Source organism: Agelaius phoeniceus, chromosome 2, assembly GCF_051311805.1.
Source record: "Agelaius phoeniceus isolate bAgePho1 chromosome 2, bAgePho1.hap1, whole genome shotgun sequence".
NCBI classification, from domain to species: Eukaryota; Metazoa; Chordata; class Aves; order Passeriformes; family Icteridae; genus Agelaius; species Agelaius phoeniceus.
In genome coordinates this window covers 88,213,907-88,236,289 of record NC_135266.1, presented here as the reverse complement: position 1 = coordinate 88,236,289, position 22,383 = coordinate 88,213,907, and the positions used below count along the sequence as shown (strand labels likewise).

Below are 22,383 nucleotides of genomic sequence, written 5' to 3'. Positions count from 1 at the left end.
AGTATTTTTTGACATTAACTGTGGTTTATGCCTTACTTGAATAGGTGTCTGCTTACCCAAGCCATGCACTCCTTTATCTTTTCCACAGTGGCAGTAGTACTCTGTAGATTTCCAAGGGAAAAACTGAGAAAAAATAAGTGGAAGAGTAGAGCTATATAAATTCTTTCTGCTTCTCTGGTGGGTTGAGTGTGCTGAGATGGTTACTGAATCAGACATGCACAACATTGTTGCACAGGAATGGACAAGAATGCATGTGTGGAAAAAAAGTGGAGGGTGATACTGGGCTGGTTTGATTTAAACTTGCACTGTGTAGCTGTAGCCTAAGTTTCCTAAGAGCTAAATTCATGAAACTAAACCAGTCTAGGACAATCTACTGCCGAGTGGAGCATCTGTGTTCCTCTTGTCCTTCTCCAGCATTGCTCTTGCTGCTTGCCTTGTAAAGGACTTCATGTCTCTCTTGTCTTGCTTTCATGTTGTACCTCAGATAATTAAAAAAAAAAAGCTTCTCTCTGTCTGCTACTTTGCAGGATCTTGCATTTGTGCGAGTTGAGTTGGCCAATCCAATGGAAGATTACCTCCACCAAATAATTAACAGTTTTCTGTTGGATTAGATTGTTGCACTAACCCTTTTTGTGGTCACACAGTTCCTAGCTCTGGTACACAGGCAAGGAAGAACGGGGTTGTTCTTTCAGGGAATGGCTTGTATTTATGTTGATTTAGCTATAGCTCCAGAAATACTTCAAAGCAGGAATTTTCTTGTGGTTGAGATGTCTGATTGTGTCAGCTTTAGGATTATTTTGTTTGTGCATGGCATTTGGTATTTACCAGATGTAAGAATTACAAACTGAAATGTCTAGTTTTCTAATCTAGTTTGGCAATTCCTATATTTATTTGAAATACAAATACAAATAGCAACTAATGCAACAAACTCTGCAGGACATTTTTTAGACATTTATTTGAAGTCTTAGCAGTGAGTCCTGTCAAAATGTGTACTTTTAAACTATATGTCTAAGCTTGCTAATGCAGTGATGTAACAGGCTTGAGGAGTTTGCAGCTAAACAAATTACAGCTTGTGAGCAGGGGTGAGTAGTGTGAGATGAGGTGGAGGTGAGGGAAGCTGGTAGGAAAATCCCACCCTATAGGGGGACTTTTTGGACAAGAGACAAAACATACCCATGGGTTGTCTCTTCGTTCTGAATATTCTTTCTTCTTCCCTGTGTCTAGGATTGAGTTGTACCTTTCCCCACAGACTCCAGACCTTACCTGTAGGACAGCACAGTTAAAGAATTATTCTTCTGTGAAGAAAATGTTAGGGAAATTTGGATCCTTCCCTCATTAAAATGATATATAGTAATATTTTCATTAAATTTTTTTGCTACCAGAACAGCAGAAATTGGAATTCACTGTGTCAGCAATTTACCAATACCTTTATTGTAGATTTTTGGAATCTCCATATTTCCTGATACTGTCCTGTGAAGGAAAATAGTTTTAAGGAAAGTGGCTTTGATGAACTTTGAACTGTTGAAGATGCTGGAGTGACTTAAGTATAAAACAAAGTATTTACTTTTCCTAAGACTTACTTGGCTTTTCCTTTGGGAATGTGAAACCAAATGGTCAGCTTAGGTGAGGAATAAAAAGGGTGTAGTAGTCATGTATTCTAAAACAGTCATACATTGTGCACAGTCAGCTGACTTTTCTTAAGTCAGATGGGTAGCGTCTGGAAACAGATCTCTTACCTTCATTTTTTCTGCAGAGGAAGTACTTAGAAGATATATTCTTTTAATTTGGTAAAGGTTGGTATGCTGGTTTAGGCATCTGATTTAGGGTTTCCAGTGTGGGCCTGAACTTTGCAATAGAAGGCAGTGTCTTGTTTAAGTCTTTAATCTTTTGTTTTGTATGATCTGTCCTTCATTTATTTAGTTTGAACTAGGAATGAGTAGTTGTGATCTCTGATTTTTTTTCACACACTGGATTAGACGTAATTTGAAATAAACATGGAGGAATTGACTTAGTTGAAAGATTTCTGTAAAGTATAGAAAGCTGGGGGGAAAAAAGGTAAGGATGGATAACAAATTCTTGTGTTTTCATATAATGGTAAGAAAAAAACAAAAAACCACTTTGAATCAGCTAGATCAATGGCAAGAGAGGACTTTTACGTATATTAAATGGTTTCCATATCAGAATATCAAAACTCTTAATATTTTTGTAAGTCACCTAAAGACTGTCTTCTATCATACAAGAGGGAACATAGTCATGTCCTCTTCCTTCTGATTGTTTCAGTAGTCCCCTGGCACTTGTTAGTCCAGCAGTGCACCTTAATGTAAGAGATTTTCCTGCAGCATGCAGCAGTGGCTTTGGGAGTGATGGAACAGAAGCAGGCAGCCTTGGCAAGGTGCCTTTTTGAGCACTGCAGAGTTGGCCTGTTTCCTGCTATTAACTACAGCCAGAGCAGCCATTACTTCCTCTGCAGAGTTGGGAAATTGGTTTGTGACTCAAGTGAGAGCAGGAGAAGGAACTGCATTGTGTGCAAAGGACTGGAAGGTGGTTAGACATGAAGTGGATTTTGTGCTGTGGAAGGTGCTGGGCTTAGAATCACTCGAAACTTCATTTTTGATGTTCTTTCACTGTGGAAATTGATCACTTCCAGTCTGATTGCTGCTAAAACCGTAAGCATTACTGTTAGGCAGCTATGGACTATATAGAGGAGATTTTGGAATGGTAGCTATGTTTAGAGGTGGGTGTAATCTAGTATGTGACACCCCAGTATTACATACCCAAGACAAACACATCTCTACTAGAAAAAAAGTAACATTTGCTTTATTATCGTCTTTTAATAACAGTGCCTTTCAACAGTTGCCATGTATGTTAAGAAGAATTGGTTTGTTTTTTTTCTGAACTATGACACCAAAGACAACTTTCTTACAATGCATATAGAAAGAAAGGATTTATACTCTGTAACCATCCTGGGTGTTCTTGCAGTTTTCTTCCTTCCTGTCAGGGATTTCTATTCTTATGTGAATGATTGTCATCTTAAACTGATGCTAAAATAACAAAGGCTAACAGTGAATTTGATCTTCTCAAAATTGTTCTGTTTCTTCAGTATGTCACCAGCTGTAGATATGGGCTCAGTCCAAAGCCACCTTGGCAAGGTAGAGGGGTAGGAATGTTTCTGCAGGGAGGTATTTTATTATGTTAATTTCAAAGGGCTGTGTTAAGGTCTGAAGGTTTTCATTTGCATGTGTTCTAGAACAGCCAGCCAGGAAAATGAGACTTGTAGGGCACATCATCTTGAACATACGTGCATGTCATCATATCTGAAAATGCCAGAAAGCACTGCCAGATTTTTAATTGTTGTAAGAATTCTCAGGAGTGACCATCTGGATGATAAACAATGTAAAAAGGGACAAAAGCAAGATGAAAGTGTTTCCATACATCCTAGTTGAGAAATGAAAATTAGCCTAACATTTCACAAGACAGTCTAACTGGCCGGGGGTTTCTGTGTGACTTTTCCAACAATCCCTGTTCCAGTGCTGTGTCACCTAAGCAAGTTTTGCTGGCACATTTGTCTGAGCAGTTGTATTGTGAACTGGGTCTGCATACTGATGTAGTTTTAAAACCAGTGTGTTCTTGGTGGCAGGTGTTTTTTTTAGACTTCATCAGCCCTCCGAGTCAGGGAACAGCATGGCTGCACAAACAGTTCTTCAGCACGTAAATCAGAAGGGCAAACTGTGTGTTGGAGTGGGAGAGATTAGAAGATAGCCCAAGTATTGATGTGAAAAACTTTATTTTATGGATATGCTTGCTTTCCCAGATTTGTGATCAGAGAAGTACCCTTATCACTTGTTCTTTAAGCAATTGACTTTGTCCATCTTTTCTCAAGTCTGGTAGTAGTCCATTTATGAATGATGGGTAGTTGATTCTCAGTGATTGTGAATGTGAGACAGACTGATACTTCTGAACCTTGACCAGTATTGAGATGGTCTTCCAGTGTGCAGACCTGTGTTTGGATTGATAGGGGCTTCTAGGAGTACCAGTGTCCATGGACAAGTCACTTTCTTTTCTTCTTTTTATAAACTCTTACATGTGAATTTTGGTGAAATACCAGTTTTAGGAATTACAGTTTCCTTTTGTATCTGCCCTTGACTGCATGGAAAGAGTGGAATGAAGAGCATAACAACAACAAAAAGAATGTCGCTACTGAAATGATCAATTATTTTTTATTTCCTTGTATTGTAAATAATTAACATTTACAATGTCATAAAAAGCTGTAATGGTGTCCTTATAATGATTATTCTTTGAATGGTAGAGCTTATATGATTTCCATCTCTCTAAAAATCTAGTCCATTTTAGGATTAAAAGTGTGATAAAATGCCTTTTTATTTGTTAAAAGTTAAGCAAGTTGAAGCAGAATGTGTTAGAGCTCTGACAACTTGAGCAGAATACCTGACAGCAAAGATATTCTGCTTATGTTGTTAGAGGAACCCTGCTTGAATTGCACTAATTAATTGTGTTAACTTGTAGGAAACCTTTCTTATTATACAGAAAAGTTTTCTTGCTCTGTACTTCCGTATAGGGCAGGAATTGAGCTGGGGACTCTTACTGTGTTTGTTACCCATCTTGACACGTCTGTGAGTAAAGCATGGAAGAACGGATATTGGAAGAGACACACTAGTGATTTGATCCTTTTTGTTAAGATCTGAAGTAAAAAAGACTAGGTACGCCAGTGCTCTTGATTTTTTCGGTGAGAAGGTGGTTGGACTCCACCGATACAGTTATTAGGGTCAAAGATTTTGTTCATCATAATAGTTGTAATGTAACACCCATGAATGATATGCTCAAAATTCATGCTATCAAATCCTGTTTCTTGGCAGTTTCTGTCTAAAGAATAATTAGATCTGGTAGGGAAACACAGCAGTCAGAAGATCAATAAATATTTCCCTCGAGTTCTAAGAACTTGATTTGAAAGTATCCTCTAGGTGTCATGTCAGTTGTCTTGTTGTGTTGATACAATGCTGGGGAAGTTTGAGGGGGATGATTTCCTTTTAATTGAAGTTTTTTCAAGGACAGAAGAAGAAGTCTTTTGTAAAAAGCTGTGTGTTCTCTTTAGTTGTTAAAAATATACAGCTATGAGTTGTTTGACAAGCAATTTAGAAATAGAGCATAGACAGAGCTGTTGGAGCGCAATGCAAAGGTCCTTTTGATATGCTCACTATCACAACACTGGGCATTCCCAGTCCCTGGGAAGGCATACAGGGGTTTAAGTCAACTCAAGCCCATTGCTCTCTTCAAAACTCTCTTGGCTAATCATTCTGTTTTTATCCTCTAGGTTGGGCTGAGCCCTGGATACACTCCCCCAGGCTGGTTTAGTTACCTTAGGGAGACATTCAGGCTCTTGCTGCTCTCCTGGACAAACATTTACACATGCAACTGATTCACTCAACTGAGAGTCAAACAGTCTCCTAAGTGTTACAAACCTTTATCTTGAAAGCCACCTTCTGGTCTCTTTTGTCATAGAATGGTTTGAGTTGGAAGGGACCTTAAAGATCATCTCATTTCACCCTCCCTGCTATGGGCAGGGACACCTTCTGCTAGACCAGGCTCCTCAAAGCCCTGTCCAACCTGCCCTTAAACACTTCCAGGGATGAGGCAGCCACAAATTCTCTAGGCAGCCTGTGCCAGAGCTTCATCACCTCTTAATCAAGAATTGTCTCCTAATATCTAAAGCAAACAGCTCTTTCAGTTTAAAGCCATTCCCCCTTATCCTGTCACTACGTGCCCTTGTAAATACTCACCATCTTTCTTGCTGTCAACTTCCAGGTACTGAAAGGCTGCAATTAGGTCACCTGAAAGTCTTCTCCAGGCTGAACATTCCCAATTCTCTCAGCCTTTCCTTATGGAAGGGGTGCTCCACCCCTCTAGTCATCATATGATAAGGTCAACTTGCTTAGCCACAGCTGTGGTCAGTCACTTCCCATATTTCCTAGAGCTTCACAGGCACATCATGTTTGTTCATCTCTGCTGAGCCTTCTCAGGAGTTCACTGATCCATCATGTGGAGAAAAGAGCTGTGAGTACATAGAATCTGGAGTCTGGGGCATTTGCATCAATGTTAGACTTGTTTAGCATCTGTCTTTGGTTGAAGTAGTAAGTACAAGTATATTTCTTCCCAGGTTCGTGCCCTGACCTTAGAGATGGAATATTTTCATCTTTGACGTGCTAGTTGTATGCTTTATGTAACACAGAATGATATGATACAGAGAGAGATCAGCCTAGGAGGGCTCTGTGGTCTGATGTCTGTGTCAGTATTTGGGTCCCATATCCAAGTAACTGTCCTTGAGTGATGAGGTAAAAGGGTATCTTCACCACCAATTTGGCTTACTGTGAAAAGTGCCAGAATCCCTTTGTGAATCTAGTGTGAAAAGTCAAGCTGCTTCTTCCAAGGTTCTTGTTATGCTCCAGATAGTACTGTGAAGGTCTTGAATTAATGAATAGATTATTTTGGTTTCCCCACCCCCAATAAAAGTTACTTGCTTTGACATCTCAATGGTTGACCTAACTGCTGAAATTGCTGATGTCCTGACGTTATGCTTACTTCCTGGTAAAGTCAGGATTTATTTAAAAGTATAATTTGAGACACTCAAGATGGTAAATGGATGACAAGTCCTAATTTATAATGCCTTCTTCCTTGCTTTCCAGTAAGAAGAGCATATTGCTTTGCTTTCTGTCTTATGTATGAAACAAAGTAAAAACATCTGTTGGCCAGAGAGGTGACACTGGTACAAAACTGCTACTTCACCTAGTTTGGGCAAGGAAATTTTGAGTTTTAGTACTGATTATGTTTTAAGTGTTGTATTTATGTCTGATAAAATATTGAATGAGGATTTTTTTGACATTGCAAATAGGTTTCACATCACCTATCTTAATATAACAGTGGCCTAAACCTTTGCATCAGATTTTTATTGCTTAGAATTTGTCCTTCCTTATTAATAATACATCTGACTCTTAAATGGCTCTTTGAGGCTGTCTTGTGATTTTTTTTTGCCAAGTCATGCAGTGGAAGGAGGGCTCTTCAAGGAAAAAAGAATGTTTTACCCCAAATCTGTAAGGATCTTTTTGGACAGAAAGGCTTGGAACAGGAACTCAGTTTGGCTGAAGTGGCTATTGCTAGTGAAAGTAGACATAAATTTGTCCCAAATTGTTACCATTTCAAAAAATAATCTGTTAAGCATCTTAGAGACTTGTTTAAACTTTACAGCTAAACCATTTGAAACATAGCTATGTATTATGGAAAAGAAAGTTCCTCTGGTGTTGTGGCCTTCTGTCTGCAGTGAGATGGAGGATACAGTTTGGTCTGAGCACACAATTTAAAGTAGGGATCTTCTTTCATATTGGTTTTACCTCTTCTCTCTGACACAAAGACCTGAATGGTCCATTCAAATATAATGGGGACAAGATGATTGAAGTTGGTTTGAGATTGGGGACTGAGGTGCCAGTGAAGAAAAATGTGGTGTGAAGGCAGTGTACTTGGCAAACATGCAGGAACAAGAAACAGTAGCAGGAAGTGATTGCAGAGAAACTCTTGCTAGATAAGGAGTTGCTTCCCTCATGAAGGAAATAGGAGAGTGGAACTGGTGGGAACACAGGTTTTGTGATTAAACTTGCAAACTGAACAAGGAGACTCAAATGGGAAACAAGTTTGAAGGCAAAGCAGGCAAGTGAGTGGTTACAGTGGTATTCAGAATTGCAGTCAGAGAAATTACACGACAGTAGGAGAAATCCATGGTTTGGAAACTAACTGGAATGTCTAAGGGGATCAATTCTATGAGGGGGGATGAATGGAAAGTGAGAATTTGAGCAAAGCAAGCTTGTCTCACCCTCACATCCTATTCCACCATGTCAGGTGTTACTTAGGTGTCAAGGGATGAAGTTTGCTTTTGATTATCTGCAAGTATGAGGATAAAATTCTCATATGAGTAGCAGCAGCAAATGACCTAAACTTAGAAATTGGCAAAATCATACTTGGAATTTTGTCTTTGTTGAGTATTTGTTTTCAGCTACTACATTTTAAATTACTTAATTGCTTGCTACTTTTTTGTCAGCTTCCTTAAAGTACATGGTGTTCTGCTCTGGAAATGTAACTTGCAGTATGGTGGAGAGGACAATTTGTAGGATGCCTTTTGATTACAAAATTTGTGACAATTGAAGCAGAACATAGCTGGAAGAAAAAAATCTTAGTCTAGTGATTTAAATTGAACTGCTCAGAAATTGCCTTTAATTGCATGTTTTTGCATTTTCTGAGTGCCCAGACTTTGGATGATAGGATCAGCTTTGTGAAAGAGCTGAATACTTAGATCCACAAATGAAGTCAATCAGAACAGCATGAGCAACTGAGAAATCATGGTGGCTCAAATGTGGCATCTAGAATTCCTTTGTCAACACTTATCTCTGGGTTTCCCTCCCCCATATGGGAGATCAGTAGAATATTCACTGATTTCCTGTGGTGTTATCAAAATTAATTATGACTGTGAAGGACTTACATATTACTGTGATAAGCACAATACGTAAAACTCAAGAAGAAATTAACAGTGATGTGTTTTATGCAAGGATTTCAGTATATCAATCCATGGATTACACACTAAACAATGTAAAAGAAAATACAGTCCTCAGTCACTACTTTTTAAATGAGTGCTGTACCTTCTGTGCACATTAGGTATCTGCTGTGGGGAAAAATAATGTTTGTTTGTGTAATTGAAGACAGTATGTGTGTGGGGTAGTAGATCAGTGCAACAGATATCCTTAGTTGTGGCTTTTTCTAACATTTGTGTGCTTGGCTTTGTGGCTGCAATAGTTTTCTCTTAATGTAGCTTTTGAATGTAATATTGAATACCTACATTCTTAGTAAATAAAGTATGTGCACATAGGGACTGTGCTGGATGCATCAACACTATTTACTATCCAGGTTTTGAAAAATGTAGATGTAGGGGAAACCAGGAGTGCTGGAATGATAACTAATTACTTGGGTGACCTAATACTCTTGTCTTTGAATAGTAGTCCATGGATAAATTTACCTTGAAGATAATGTGTATTCTGTCAGTGAGACCAAGGAATTTTACCTGAATACCTGGGGGAATTGCTCTTATACCTTGTTCTCTCTTTTACTTGTTTCATGAATATGTGAATTGGCATGTCCCCATTGTTATTGTACTCAACTACTCTGGAAATTGGCTTATTCCATTCTTGGAATTCAGTTTGCATTCTTTTGACAGCACTGCTTTCAGTGTTTATATTTCATATTTTATGAGGTGCCTTGCAGGCTTTTTTCATGGTTAAGGATATCTTCATATATATAAAAAAGTAATATATTACTTTTGGACATCAGCATTAAGTGTTGGGCCTTCTGTTCCTGGATGAGGAACAGACTCACAGGGTGAACTACATTCTTAGTTCTGTGGTCAGGCAGGATGCCCTGCTTTGAGTTGAGATTTTTCTTAATATGAAGTAGGAAGGGAGCACTAGTGAGCCTGGCTGAGCCTGCAGTGGCAGAGGCAGCTGGTTGTTATGATAATGAAATTATTTTTTGTGAGCTTCAGATTCCTTGCACCAACCCACAGTGTTGTAGAAAGCAGAGCCATGCAAATCTTGCCTCTCCATGTTGTGGGGCTGCTTTCTTTCCTATGTCATGCCTTTTTCTTCAATGAATGTTGTTGTTAATAACAGAAGAGGCCTTACCAAATTCTCCTGCTAGTGTTACTATGTGTCCTTGTTCCCCTGACTCAGACAACATTCGGGAATATCCTGTAGACTCCGAGTAAAAGTTTAACTCTCCTTTGTCTGGCATGCAGGCTGTTGCTTCTTATTCCCAGTGAGACAAAGTTTTGGTAAGTGTATCTTAAAAAACCTTTTAAGGTTTGAAGTAGCTTTTTTCCTACAAAACTAGACTCAAACTCAACTCAGGACCTGAAGGGTACTACCCTTTGTTTCCCTGACAGCTTTCTGCACCTGCATCTTTCTGTGAAGGCCTGTCTTGTTGGATGACTACATCCACCAGAAAATGAAATTATGATGTGCGAGGCCCATTTTCAGTTGTTTCTTAAGAGCTTAACAATGAAAGCTTACAACTTCTTCCCCACTTTGTTACTTTGCTTTCCAGACAGGATTTGCCTTTACCATATATTAAATTTCTTCTTTGATCTCTTTCCAAATTTCCTTGTGGTCAGAGAATCAGGCCTTGGGTCCTGTCTCTCCTCTACAACTGTCGAACCTATAAAAGCACTTTCCACTTCTTGCATGAAGAACTTGATCTTTAATTTTTAATGACTAAAAGAACTTGTCAGATGATCTTGATAATGCAAAAGAAAGACAGGATGTTGCCCAGTGAACCCACGTATCTAGTTTGAGATATGAAATAGGGCATTGTGGAGCAAGCATCCTACTGTTACAGCTGGGCATAACATTAAGTAACTTAAGAGCCCAGGCATACTGCAGGAGAAGGCCCCAGAGAGTCAGGGGGATAATTGAGTTTGAAATGGACCTTAAAAAGACATCTGGACCAACCTTCTAGTTACAAAGGCCAACATGAAAGCTGGAGCCAGCTCTGAAGTTCGATCAGGTTGCTTGGGGTGTATGAAGTCAGGTTTTGAATATCTCCAGAGATGAAGCTGCCACAGCCTCTCAGTGTGTCACAAAGTTAGACTGCCCTCATGGAGTGGGTGGTCCAAATATACGGTCACAATGTGTTAGCGTGCTGTATCAGTTGCTGGGCTCTTGTCTAGCTCTGTGCACTCCAAAGCAGAGCTGCATGTGTGTGATCTGCTCCTTTGTGTGGGGCACAAACCCTTCTCATATTCACAGCCTGTCCTTCTGAAGAAGCCTTTATCCATTCACCACAGTACCTCAGGCATGCAAACTATCCAGCTGCTAATTGAGGAGAGATTATGGGTTGAAGTCATGGTAAGTGCAGGTAGAAATAACTTGGTATTGACTGGAAATTTTTGAAATGTGCATGTTCATATCCTGCTTCCTTTTCTTTTTCTGTCAATCTTCCCAGGATCATTCTGGCCTAAGACTGAAATGGTTCTTTGTGCACTCCTCCTTACATGCTTGGGACTAAAGGTGAGGCAGGATTCTGAAAGTGCATGCCCTTTGTGGATGCTTTGAGTTGAATAAAGTTCAGTGGTTGCAGGCAGAAAGGATTCTGTACATGTAAACTGCATGTCTTGTTGCTTGTAATTGTTAGTCCTGTTCAAACAACTCTGGCAACTGGGTTTTTGTAGCAGTTTTGCTGCAAATTTTTCTTAACCTGAGAGCGTGGAAGCCACTGGAGAAGGTGTCACCTGCATAGGACAGGAGTTGGAGAAACAGAAATCAGTCTGATTGGTTTGGTTTTACAAAGCTGGAGGCTGGGCTAGCATAGTGACAATCGAGTTGTAAATACAGAAAGAATTCCCACCTCACTATAGATAATTCTAGTCTCAAAACACTATCTTGACAATTTAAACTGTTGAGATCCTTGCTGTCCTTGCTGTGATCCAGGTTTCTCTGTTGCAGTTGACACCTGGATTCATCAGATCCTGCAGTGAGCTTGTTCAGCTTGAAACACCTGCAAGAAATTGAATTCCAGAGAAGAACAGAAGAGTTTCCTGCTGGTGTGGGAAGCTTACCAGCTCACCAGTGGGTCTGTGTATGAGTGATAGGGAGTGGGTGGTACTACATGCCACTGTAGGATTGCATGGAGCTGGAGAGTAAAACTGTTGGCAGCAACAGGATTTAAGTCAAAATTGTCTTGGAACCACAACCTTATGTGAGTGCTTTCTTCAGCACGGGAATTTCTAAAGAGGTGCTCATTTCTTCCCCTTTCTTACTTAGGTCTTCCAAGGTTCATAGCATGCTGTCAGACCTTTTTCTTTCAGAGTTTTTAGTCTTTTTAAGTTGTTAGAGTCAGAGTCTAGAAATGAATGTAAATTGCAATTCCGTAACTAAGAACAGATCAAGAGTGGCATTTGGTAGTGAAATCCCATGATTGCGTTGCTGTAAAATGGAAGAACTTGAAGAAAAATGTAATCTGCAGATATTTAAAGGCAATTCTTTGAGTAATCTGTGGAAGAGCTAAATGAACTAAGGAGACTTATCATACCTGAAGTGGTAAGGCTTTTGTTTCTCTTCTCTGCCATTGACTTGTGATGAGAGCTGTAGACCCTTAGTGGTTTTTATTTCTTTGTTAATTGGGTGGGTGATTATTTCAGACAAGAGAGCTTCAGATCTTGTAGTGTAGATGAAATGTTTATAAAGATACTTACCAGCTTGCAGGGATTGGTAAGCACAGAATTACCCTTACAGTCTAGAGATTAGTGGTAAATTGGCTGATCTCTTAAATGTGTTGCCTTCAAAAGTCAAAACAAGCTGACAGTCCCTTCTACTTGCTTTAGCATGGTGTCTGTGAGTATGGTACTACCACAACATGATTTTTGTATTTGACTGGACTGACTGGAAGGACTGTGTAATAATGAGGAACATTTTCTTTCAAGAAGAAAGTTATAGATTGTATGGAGCGTATTAATTAGGGAGCAAACTAAGTATCTTAATTAGTTAACATGTTTTTGTGACTAGGTGGAAGCTTCTGTGTCCAGATCAGGTGCAAAATAATACTGCAGTGTTATATCTGTGTTGTCATTACAGTATGGGCATGGAGCATGTGTACAGCTTTTGCAATGTAGTTTTAACCCACTAAAGTCAGAAAGAGGAGACAAGCTCAGTGAGTTTGCTTACAGAGGTGTAGGAAAAATGTATTTCTTCATTCTCTACCTTTGATTTGTGTATGGTTCTATGTTAATGTCTGTCAAAACTAAGAAATTTTGGGTTATAGCTTTTTTTAGAACAACTTTTTTAGGGGACTGAAGGTGTTTGTGGAGGAACATACTGTACTCACAATGACACTTGCTGTATGTCCAAGTACAAGGTTTTCTCTGACACATTATAAAACCCCCACAAAACAACAGACTCTCCTAATTGACAGGAATTGATAATATCTCTGCAAGCTTTAGAGTCAGTTTTAATGCAATTTTACCCAAAATACCACAGCGAAATTCCTTCTTTTAAGAAGGATACATTTGTTTCCAAAATAAGTACTTCTGATTCATAAATTTAATGCAGTTTTGATGAGGAAGGCTTTAGACTGCAGTGACAGGTCAAAACAATAAACTGAGGGGATCTTTCCAGTCCCCAGAATTCAGGCTCAGCTAAATATATTTAGGAAAAATTGGAAAGGAGAGGGAGTTGGATAGAATTTATTAAAAGTTTTTGACAGTTTAGACATTGTTTTATAAGTATCTTTTCTGTTATGGGAGACAGATATGAAGGATCTGTGTCTTCGTTACAAATTGAAACTTGCATTGCATGCTTCTCCACTTTGCTTCAACACTTTGCTTAAGTAAATAAACGGCATCTCCTGGTGTCAGAAGATATTGTTTGGTAGCAGACAGAGATGAGGTGCATTATGGTAGGCATTTTAAAGGTATTTAGTAGGTATTGATATTACAGGAAAAAAAATCTGATTAATCTCAGATGGGAGGAGAACCTGTTATGGGTTGCTTGAAACCTTCCTTGGGATTTCTGCTTTTGAAAAGACCTTTTCAATCAGCCTTTTTTTTTTCAGGTGTATCCTTAACTTTTTTTCTTCACCTGCTATTCAGAATGAACAGAAACAGCACATGTAAAACATGGGAAAGACTGACTGAGTGTTAAGAGTGGAGTTAGTTTACAGTAAGGTTAATTTACGTATATTTAGCAATTCTGGGTTAATTGCTGGGCTTGATTTTAGAGATTTTTTACAGCCTTAATGATTTTATGATTCTGTTCTTGTTCTGTAACACTGAATTAGGATGGGATTGTTTAGTGTTTGACTTTCTGCATTTGAGTTGGGGAAGGGATTCCAGAACTTGTTATTTCTAAGGCTCTCAGTGTTGGTAGGCTCTGGATAGATGATACAGGACAGATACCTGCCACAAGTGGGTGTTCTTTCAGTTGAAGATGCCTTAGACTTCTAAAACTCTGTCAATCATGCTTATTTGACCCAGGAATGTTCTGAGATCACCTTGTGGAGAGGCTCACCTAAACCATGTAGAAACTAAAATATCATGTCTGGCTTATAAACAGATGTCTGCTTTTGAAGTGCAATCTGTCTGAGCAGTGGGTTTAGGTAAAGATTTCATCATAAGGGCTTGCTAAATCTACAGCTCCTGGTTTCCAAAATACATTTTTTTTTCAGAATACAGTGGCATAGTACTGTTCTAGAGAAATCAGTTTTGTCTCTGCTCTGTGTGATTTCCTTGGTACTGCTGAGCTGTGGAAGTGTATCCTGGTGGGAAAGCCTTTCTGGCTAAGTTTTTGTGGAGAAGTAGGGTGAGGTCATATTAAATACATAAGGTTGAATGTTAGCACTTGTTAATTTGGTTGGAAAAAACTAGTGAGCAGGATAGGAAGGGAGAGAATTCGAACTTAAAACACCCAGCACAGAACTGTTGGAGAAATCTGTTTCTGTGGACACTAGGGTAAAAAATGGCTTGGTAATACTAGATACCAAAGAGGCTTTTACATGGCAGTGACATTTTGGAGGAATTGTGACAACTTAATGATCAGACTAATAAACTGTGGCTGTTAGGCGATAAGTGATATAGGAAAAATTCCTGTGCAACTTCAAAGGGGGAAGTTCAGTTTGGTGTTAATAAATTTGTGGTTCTCTAAAATTTCAGTGCTTAGCTGACTTTCAGAGGCTAAGTTCTGGTTCAAATAAAATTGCATTTGAAGTGTGATACTTTATCTAGCATACAGCTGCCACAAGCAGCCACTTCTCAGAAGAGGAATTTAACTTCAGTGACTGCCTCTGTCTTTGGCAAAACCCCCAGGAATTGCCAGTTGGTCCAAAATACTTATATATTTCAATGAAGTTGTGTTTTTCAATGAAGGTTTGAAAAAAGAAGTTGGAAAAAAAAAGTTTATCACCCAATTTCTGGAAATTTTATGTTGTTAATAGTTGGGTTATAAGATACATACATAAAGTTAAATTAATATAGCAGCAAGCTTTTGAGATATAGAGTAGTATTTAATGAATATTAATTCTACTTCTGTTAATTATTCCTTAGTTCTGACACAGTCTTGGCAGAATGTATATTTGAAGTATGCTGAATTTTGAAAATTTTAGAGATTTAGTTGTGAAGGAATGTATAACTTGTTATTGCAGTAATCTGCTATTTAGGTTTGGGATATCTCCCTTCTGAGCTTTAAGCTTGCTTTAACATGGCAATTAGGGTGAAACACATTTAATTCCCTGCAAGTAAACTGTAAGTAATTATTAAACACTTTATAATGATTTAATGCAAATATTATGCAGTGTCTTATGGGTGACAGATATTGGGAGGACAAATGAAATAGGAATGCACTGATTTGAGAGTAGGAGTGAGTCCAGGCTTGTAGAAAAATTCAGTGATGTCTGTGAGAACAACTGATAAATTGTGAAGAGCAAGTAGCAGGATGTAATATCATCAAAATACGAGGAAAGGTTTGTGTGGTAGAAGGCTTGCCTGTTTCTCCCAGCTGACTGAGTTGAATTCATTATAGCCTGCTTGCTGAGTGACTGTTCATTTGGGAAACGTTAGCAGCTCCATGGATGGGTGGATGAATAAATTTGTATAACAAAGTTCTGAGAGCTGGAGACTTTCAGGGTAGCCTACAGATCTCTGAGGAAAAATCTGGGTGATATATCTGGAAGTTCCCAGACCCTGCTAGCTCCTGTTGGAAATGTGGTGGGAGCTGGTGTATGTTTCATGCTAGTGAAATTTCATGCTAGTGAAATTTGATTCAGATTTTATTTTTTGTAGTGCTGCATGCATGATGACCAACCACTTATATGCTGGTATGTCTGTTAGAAAAAGTATTCCACATACGGGATCTGTCTGAATACTGAAACACTTTTCCTGCTTTGTTTTACTTATGTATTTCCGAGAGCTGGTGTTCATTGGGGGTTTTGCTAAAGACAGAGATAGCCACAGCTGAGGCCACAGAGTGAGGATTTTTTGCATAGATACCCATGTTATACATGGAATTACATGTACATTAACTGTGTTGTCATGCTTGGGAACTTCTCATAGCCACACAATTCTCAGACAAATTCTGTGAAATATATACAGGAAGTCAGTTTGAAAGATGCACCTTTTGTGCCTCATTCCTGCTCTTTTGATCTGTTTGGTCAGAAATGGATTTGATAGGTCATGAACTTCCATGGGTAGCAAGGCAGTGTATCAGCTGTTTCCAGGCACAGTGAAAAGCTTAATCTTTTATAAATTTATTTAATATTACTAAGGTTTAATCTTTTGTTAAAAGTGCCTGATGTTTGCTAAAGCAAGATATATAAAGCGTCTGAAAATATTTTTGATGTCCTTGCAATCTTTGAGTTTTTAGACTTACATTCTGAAACTACATTCTTTCTGTGAAAGCATTTGCATTGTTTCAACTAAAAGGACAGTTGTTTGTAACATGCAAACTGGACATGAGCTATTGCTTTGCAGTAGTTACTAATCTGCTGATGAATGAGTCTTGTAGAGATTGGAAAGGATTTGTGTAGGTTGCAAATGGAATATAATGAGTTTCAAAAATGTAAGCAATTTAAAATACTGCTTGGATGTGAATTAAAATGCTCAGAAGCCACACACAGTTGCTTGAAATCTCGATCCTTTTTAGCCATCCATAATGCCATCATTGTGTGTTTTTTCCCAGAGTATGTTTGTCCACCCTAAAATTGTACTAAATCAGGTTTTTGAGAGACATCTGTCATCCTGAGTATCTTACAATATGAATAAGCTCTGCTATGCTGGAGGTTAGTGTCTCAGGAACTTTGTAAGAATGTAGATGCACATTTTCTGATCTCACAGGTAACATCAGTAGCCATCTCTGCCTCTTTCTTCTGTCTTGAGTACAGTTTAATGCTCTGTTTTCTGTGGTTTTCACAAGTTCATGTGATGGCTTCTACCTTTTGGATCAAAATAATCCTTTTTAGCAGAGACCAGCTGCTTTGCATTTTAAGCTTGCCTGCTGTTCTTTGGGAGTGAAAAAGGAGGAGTGGCTGGGCCAACTGATGAATAATCATGCATTTACCCACTCAGTTCTATCATGTGCTGCTTTGAGCTGTTTTTGAGAGAAACTTGAGCCTCTGACTTTGAGGTGTAACTGGTCAGGTTTATTCCCAGGTGATTACAGTTCACATTGCAAAAATTCCTTTTGTACTTTGTCTGAATACTGTGATGATTGGTGTCTAATGTTATAGGTGTACCATGTTCCATTTTGGAGAATTTTGTCTTGCAGAGGAAGAACAAAGATAGCTGGAGCTGTGTGAAAGAATAGGTCTCGTTGAAGAGCGGGGTTTACATCTGTTTTTACTGTGTGATATTCCAACCCATGAGTCTTTACATCTTAGAACCAAAGAATACCCAAATATTTTGTGATAACCTAAAAATTGTTCCTCAGGCTCTGGTAAAGTGGTTGTTATATGATGAGTTATATGAAAGTTCACAGTATTGGATAAGCTTGAATTTTCCTTTCCTGGCTTACATTATTGGTGTTTCGAAGGACTGTATAGCTGTCTCTTTGCTGTGTCTGCAATGTGATGGGCAGCCACTGAAAATGTCAACGAATGGATTAACTTGTTATTTGTCAAGGTATTTCTGTATGGTCTGAGTGTCTGCCTTCTGTGTGTTTGTGAGGTCAGCTCATTGTCCACAGGCAACAGTGAGTGTAACCTGCTTTACTGTTTTGGGATCAGGATGACCCTATAACTGCAAAGAAAAGAGGGTTCATCTCTGTGTGTTCAAAACTGTGTGCAGTTTTGTGTGCCACACTGTGAAAAAGGTCACTTGGTTTGTTCAGCCTGGAGAAGAGGAGGCTGAGGGAAGACCTTGAGTGGTCTATAGCTTCCTCATGAGGGGAAGCAGAGCGGCAGGCACTGATCTCTTCTCTGTGCTGACCAGTGACAGGACTTGAGGGAGTGGCCTGAAGCTGAGTCAGGGGAGGTTTAGGTTGAATATTAGAAGAAGGTTTTTCACACAGAGGGTGTTTGGGCACTGGAACAGGCTCCCCAGGAAAGTGGTCACTGCACCAAGCCTGACAGAGTTCAAGAAATATTTGGACGATGCTCCTGGGTACATGGTGTGGTTATTTGGGCTGTTCTGTGCAGTGATAGGAGTTGGACATGATGAGCCTTGTGGGTCCCTTTCAACTCAGCACAATCTATGATTAAAAAAAAAAACCAAAACCTCTTAACCACTCTGTAACATCTTTGTAGTCTTTTTTTCCCTTATTCTTCTTTACATTCATGAATCAGTTCTTTGGAAAAAAATTACCCCTACACATTAGTATCTTCTGTGTTACTGCTTTCAGCACATTATAGTGAATAAATATTATTTTATCAGCCCAGTTGGCAATAATGACCATTAACCTGATTCTTAACTGATGGGTCTCAGATGAAATGCTGAATGCACGCTTGTTCCAAAATGGCAGAATCTGCCTCTCCTTTTTACTGTAATAAAGCTGCTTCTGTTTGCAGCACTGTGTTGCTGGGAGACTGCAGCTAATTTTTATGGCGCATATCAGTAGTAGTGATTCAAATTATACATTTCATTTAGTAGCTCTTCTTTCTGTTTGTAAACTGCCTTCTGTAAGGGGAGAGAAATTTTGTTTTGGGGAGAACAGTATCCAGACTAGAGAATATGACTGAATCTGAAACAAAAGCTCAGACTGTTCTGTTGATAGCATCATTGTACTTCCAAAGTCATTTCAGGGGGGATGGTGACCTGGCTAAATTTACACCAGTCTGATAGTCAGGTCTAACACAGGTACTCAGAAGAATTCCAGATGAGACAAACACATCTCCTCAAACTACTGTTTTTCTTTTTCAGAATCCATGGTGCAAAACTTCAGCATGTGGCGTGACTTTAAAGCAAAAGAACAAAATAGACTGAGAGATTATGAATTGGAAAACTGTGTCGTTTTGGTTCACAACACAGATAACGGTGGCAATTTGGGGCTATGTAGAAAATGCAGTCCTTTTTAGAATGATTGTTGCACAGCTTGCATGTGGATCAGGATGTGCATGCAATTACATTGGCAAAAAGTGGGTGTAATTGGGCATGCACCTAAATGGAAAAATACATGTGTAAGGTGGAATCTGACTAATAAGTAAAAAAATCCTCTGCTTGCTGAATCTGTACTCCTTTTCTGGCTAAAGGAGATAGTAGTCCATTTTGTGCTGTTCACAGTCTGCTTAGGTTTGTAGCAGTGTCTTGTTTTTAATCTTGCTTGAGATGCTCTCTAAAATGGGGTGTGTGTGTGTCTGGAGCCTGCTTGCTTAAACACGCGAGTCATGTCAGCTGCAATGCGGCAGTGCTTGGTGCTAATGAGGTGAGCAGCCAGAGCACCCGTCTGCTTATGTTTGCTCATCTCTGTGCAATTATGGCTGTGGGGTTTGGAAAAAGGGATTTGTATTGGATGTGGCTCTGTTTTGGCCTTTCCAGAGTGTGGTTCTGTGTTCTCCTGAGGACTGGGCAGCACATTTCAACTTCCATTTTGGGAGTTAGGTGGTTGCTTCATTATGTTTAATGCAAGGTCTAAAATACATCCTGGTTGGGAGAAGAAAAGAAAAAAGGGAAGTACAGAGGGGGGAAACCCCCCCTTCTTCTCTCCCCCCTCCCCCCCCAGTTCTACACCAATTAATTCTAATGCACCTTGAAATGAAATATATCACTTGGCAATCAGTGCCTTCATGCAGAGTAGATACAAGTCTGTATTTGTAATGTAGCATCTTTGGAATACAGTAATCAGGTAATAAAATTTGGTTAGATCTCACAAGTTACAGGTGGCCTTTGGTAGGCACAAGATGCAGATGCACTGTGATTTCTCAGCTCACTTTTTTTGGTTTTTTTTTTAACCCTTAAGGTGCTGATAGCAGTGTGAGCTGAGTTTTTTTGCTGAAGTCATAAATTTTTGCTTTGAACATAAGGCAAATAAAGTAAATATCAAACCTTGTTTGTCTTTTCCTGTCCTCAGATGCCAGATTGTCTCCATTGAGCTTGATGCCTTCCTGTCCAATCCTGTTGTATGCCTATTCCTGCAGCTCGTCTTTCAGTGTTTCTTTTTCAGAGAATTAACCTGTAAAACTATAGGTCATGATTAAGTAATATATTGATCTTGGTGGCAAAGCTGGCTTTCCTTCTAGTTCCTGCCTTTGTCACAGGGTTCTTCCCTGTTAGCTGATAAAATTATTTCTGACTACTTAATTTAATATTATTCAGATTGTTGAAATGACCTGTTAAAAATACTGCTGGTTTTTTGTGTTTTTTTAAGGATCGTATCTAGTCTCTGTTACTTTGGCAATATGTTGTGTAACGTGGTGCCACAAACAGAGGGATCAATACAGCTGGGACTGGGAAAGGTATGAACTGCATCCTGCAGGCAAGAACCAGCGGTGGGAGGCAGGAACCTCCTGAGCTGTTGATACAGTAGTGTGCAGCTTACACCCATAGAAAGGGTGGAGTGTCAACCTGTAAACAAATGTCCATCACCCTGGGAAGGAGCCCAAGACTGTGTGCCCTAATTAAGTCTGGTTTTTGCTTGGTCCTAGTTTTAAGTGAGTTAAGAGTGACATGAGTGAAACAGCACAGCTGACAAGATGCGTGCTAGGGAGAGTTGTGCTGTTTTAACACTTACTGTTGAAGTCTGGTATCTCTGATCACAGATAGTGCAGTATCTGTGCCTGTTTGCCTTCTCCTGGAGACCTTATGACTTAAGACTGGGATGTTTTTTCTCTTCCTTCTTTAGGTCTCCGGGTGAAAGGGGAGCTCATTACTGCTTACCCACAAGTGGTGGTTGTGCGTGTTCCCACACCTTGGGTCCAGAGTGACAGCGACATCACAGTCCTTCGCCACCTAGAGAAGATGGGCTGTCGATTGATGAATCGTCCTCAAGCCATCCTCAACTGTGTCAACAAGTTCTGGACGTTTCAAGAACTTGCTGGCCATGGTGTGCCTCTTCCAGACACTTTTTCATATGGTAAGGCTGTTGGATCAAAGAGGTAGCATAGTTGCCTAGACAACTTGTGCTTTTGCAGTGCAAAAGATGTAAGTTTTGCAAATCCATAGAAATTTAGCCATAAGGCCAGTTCCACAGCTAAATGTTGAGTAACCAAAAAGGAAGTTAAAGTCGTGACACCCAGATTCTGGTTTTGTCTTTGTTGATTAGCTTTTGATGCTTTGAAAAGAGCACTTGAACTGTACCTCAGCCTTCCAAGTAACTGACTTTGGCTGTTAGTGCTATAATACTTTCTGTTCTTTTCCAATTGCCTAAAACAGCAGACAAGAGCTTGGGGTACTAATGCCATAAGTACTACAGAAAACTAGACTTAGAACCTGAAAGTAGATTAAACTCCTATATGAATGAAAGAGTCTGCAAATACATTAGTTTTTGGGAAAGGACAAGAGTAGGAAGGAGTAGGAGCCCTTGTGTTCACTTTTAACAATAGTTTAGGCTTTGTTTCCCACCAAAACAGTTAATTATAGTTTATTGTGACTGCCTCTGGAATCTCTGGTATCTCTGGTTCCTGACAGAATGCTAGATTAGAGGAACCATTTGTCTGAGCTACCTTGATGCTATTTCTGCTTTTAATTACAATCTGTTAAAGAACTGTAGATACCTCTCAACCTTCTGTTCCTTCTGGGAATACCAGTGCTTTCCTCCCGTTTGTGTGATTGCATCAATAAGTTTTTATAATGGGAATGTGACAAAATGAGAAAAAAGATTGACAAAACCATGGCTTTCTGTCAATTACTATGAATTACTATTTCCATCAATCACCATGAAAACAATTTGAGAAGAAACATACCCTTTCTTTATACATGTGGCTGCTCTAACTTGTTGAGAAAGGAATGAGTTCTTAATTTTTTTGGGGAAGGGGAGACCATGAATAATGCTTAATAATTGTAGAACATGCCAGTTTGATCATAACTCCCTTCCACTTCTGTTGGTGTCTGCCTCTGGCATTTGACAGAAGCATGACTTTCTTTTCGTTTTTGTTTTTTTTAAACCACAAGTATCAAGTTATCAGTGAGAGCTGACTTGGCCAAGTAAAGCAGGGTGTGCTGGATGCCATGTTACTCCATGACATGCATTAAACTCCGTGGCAGGGTTGTGATGGCTGCTGCTGGCTTTGTGCCTTGGTGTCTTGACTTGACTTCTGCACTTTACTGCATTATGTGTTAGAGGGGGCTCATCCCTTTGTCTGCTGACTGTTCTCTTCTGTATTTCTTGTGCTATGGTCAGCCTTCTTTGAATGGAACTCAAGTAACCT

The 22,383-nt window shown here is 39.3% G+C and overlaps 1 protein-coding gene across 7 annotated transcripts in view; it reads left to right on the top strand.

Annotated features, from left to right (window-relative positions):
• RIMKLB (ribosomal modification protein rimK like family member B) overlaps positions 1 to 22,383 on the top strand; it is a 50,592-nt gene that overhangs the window by 11,317 nt on the left and 16,892 nt on the right. For 6 of the 7 annotated variants that reach the window (XM_077174133.1, XM_077174129.1, XM_077174132.1 and 3 more), the window contains one exon: positions 20,859 to 21,089. In XM_077174133.1, coding sequence (XP_077030248.1) covers positions 20,859 to 21,089 — 231 coding nt within the window. Of the gene's footprint in view, positions 1 to 11,046; positions 11,112 to 20,858; positions 21,090 to 22,383 lie in introns of all 7 variants that reach the window. The other variant, XM_077174134.1, reaches the window with a different exon arrangement.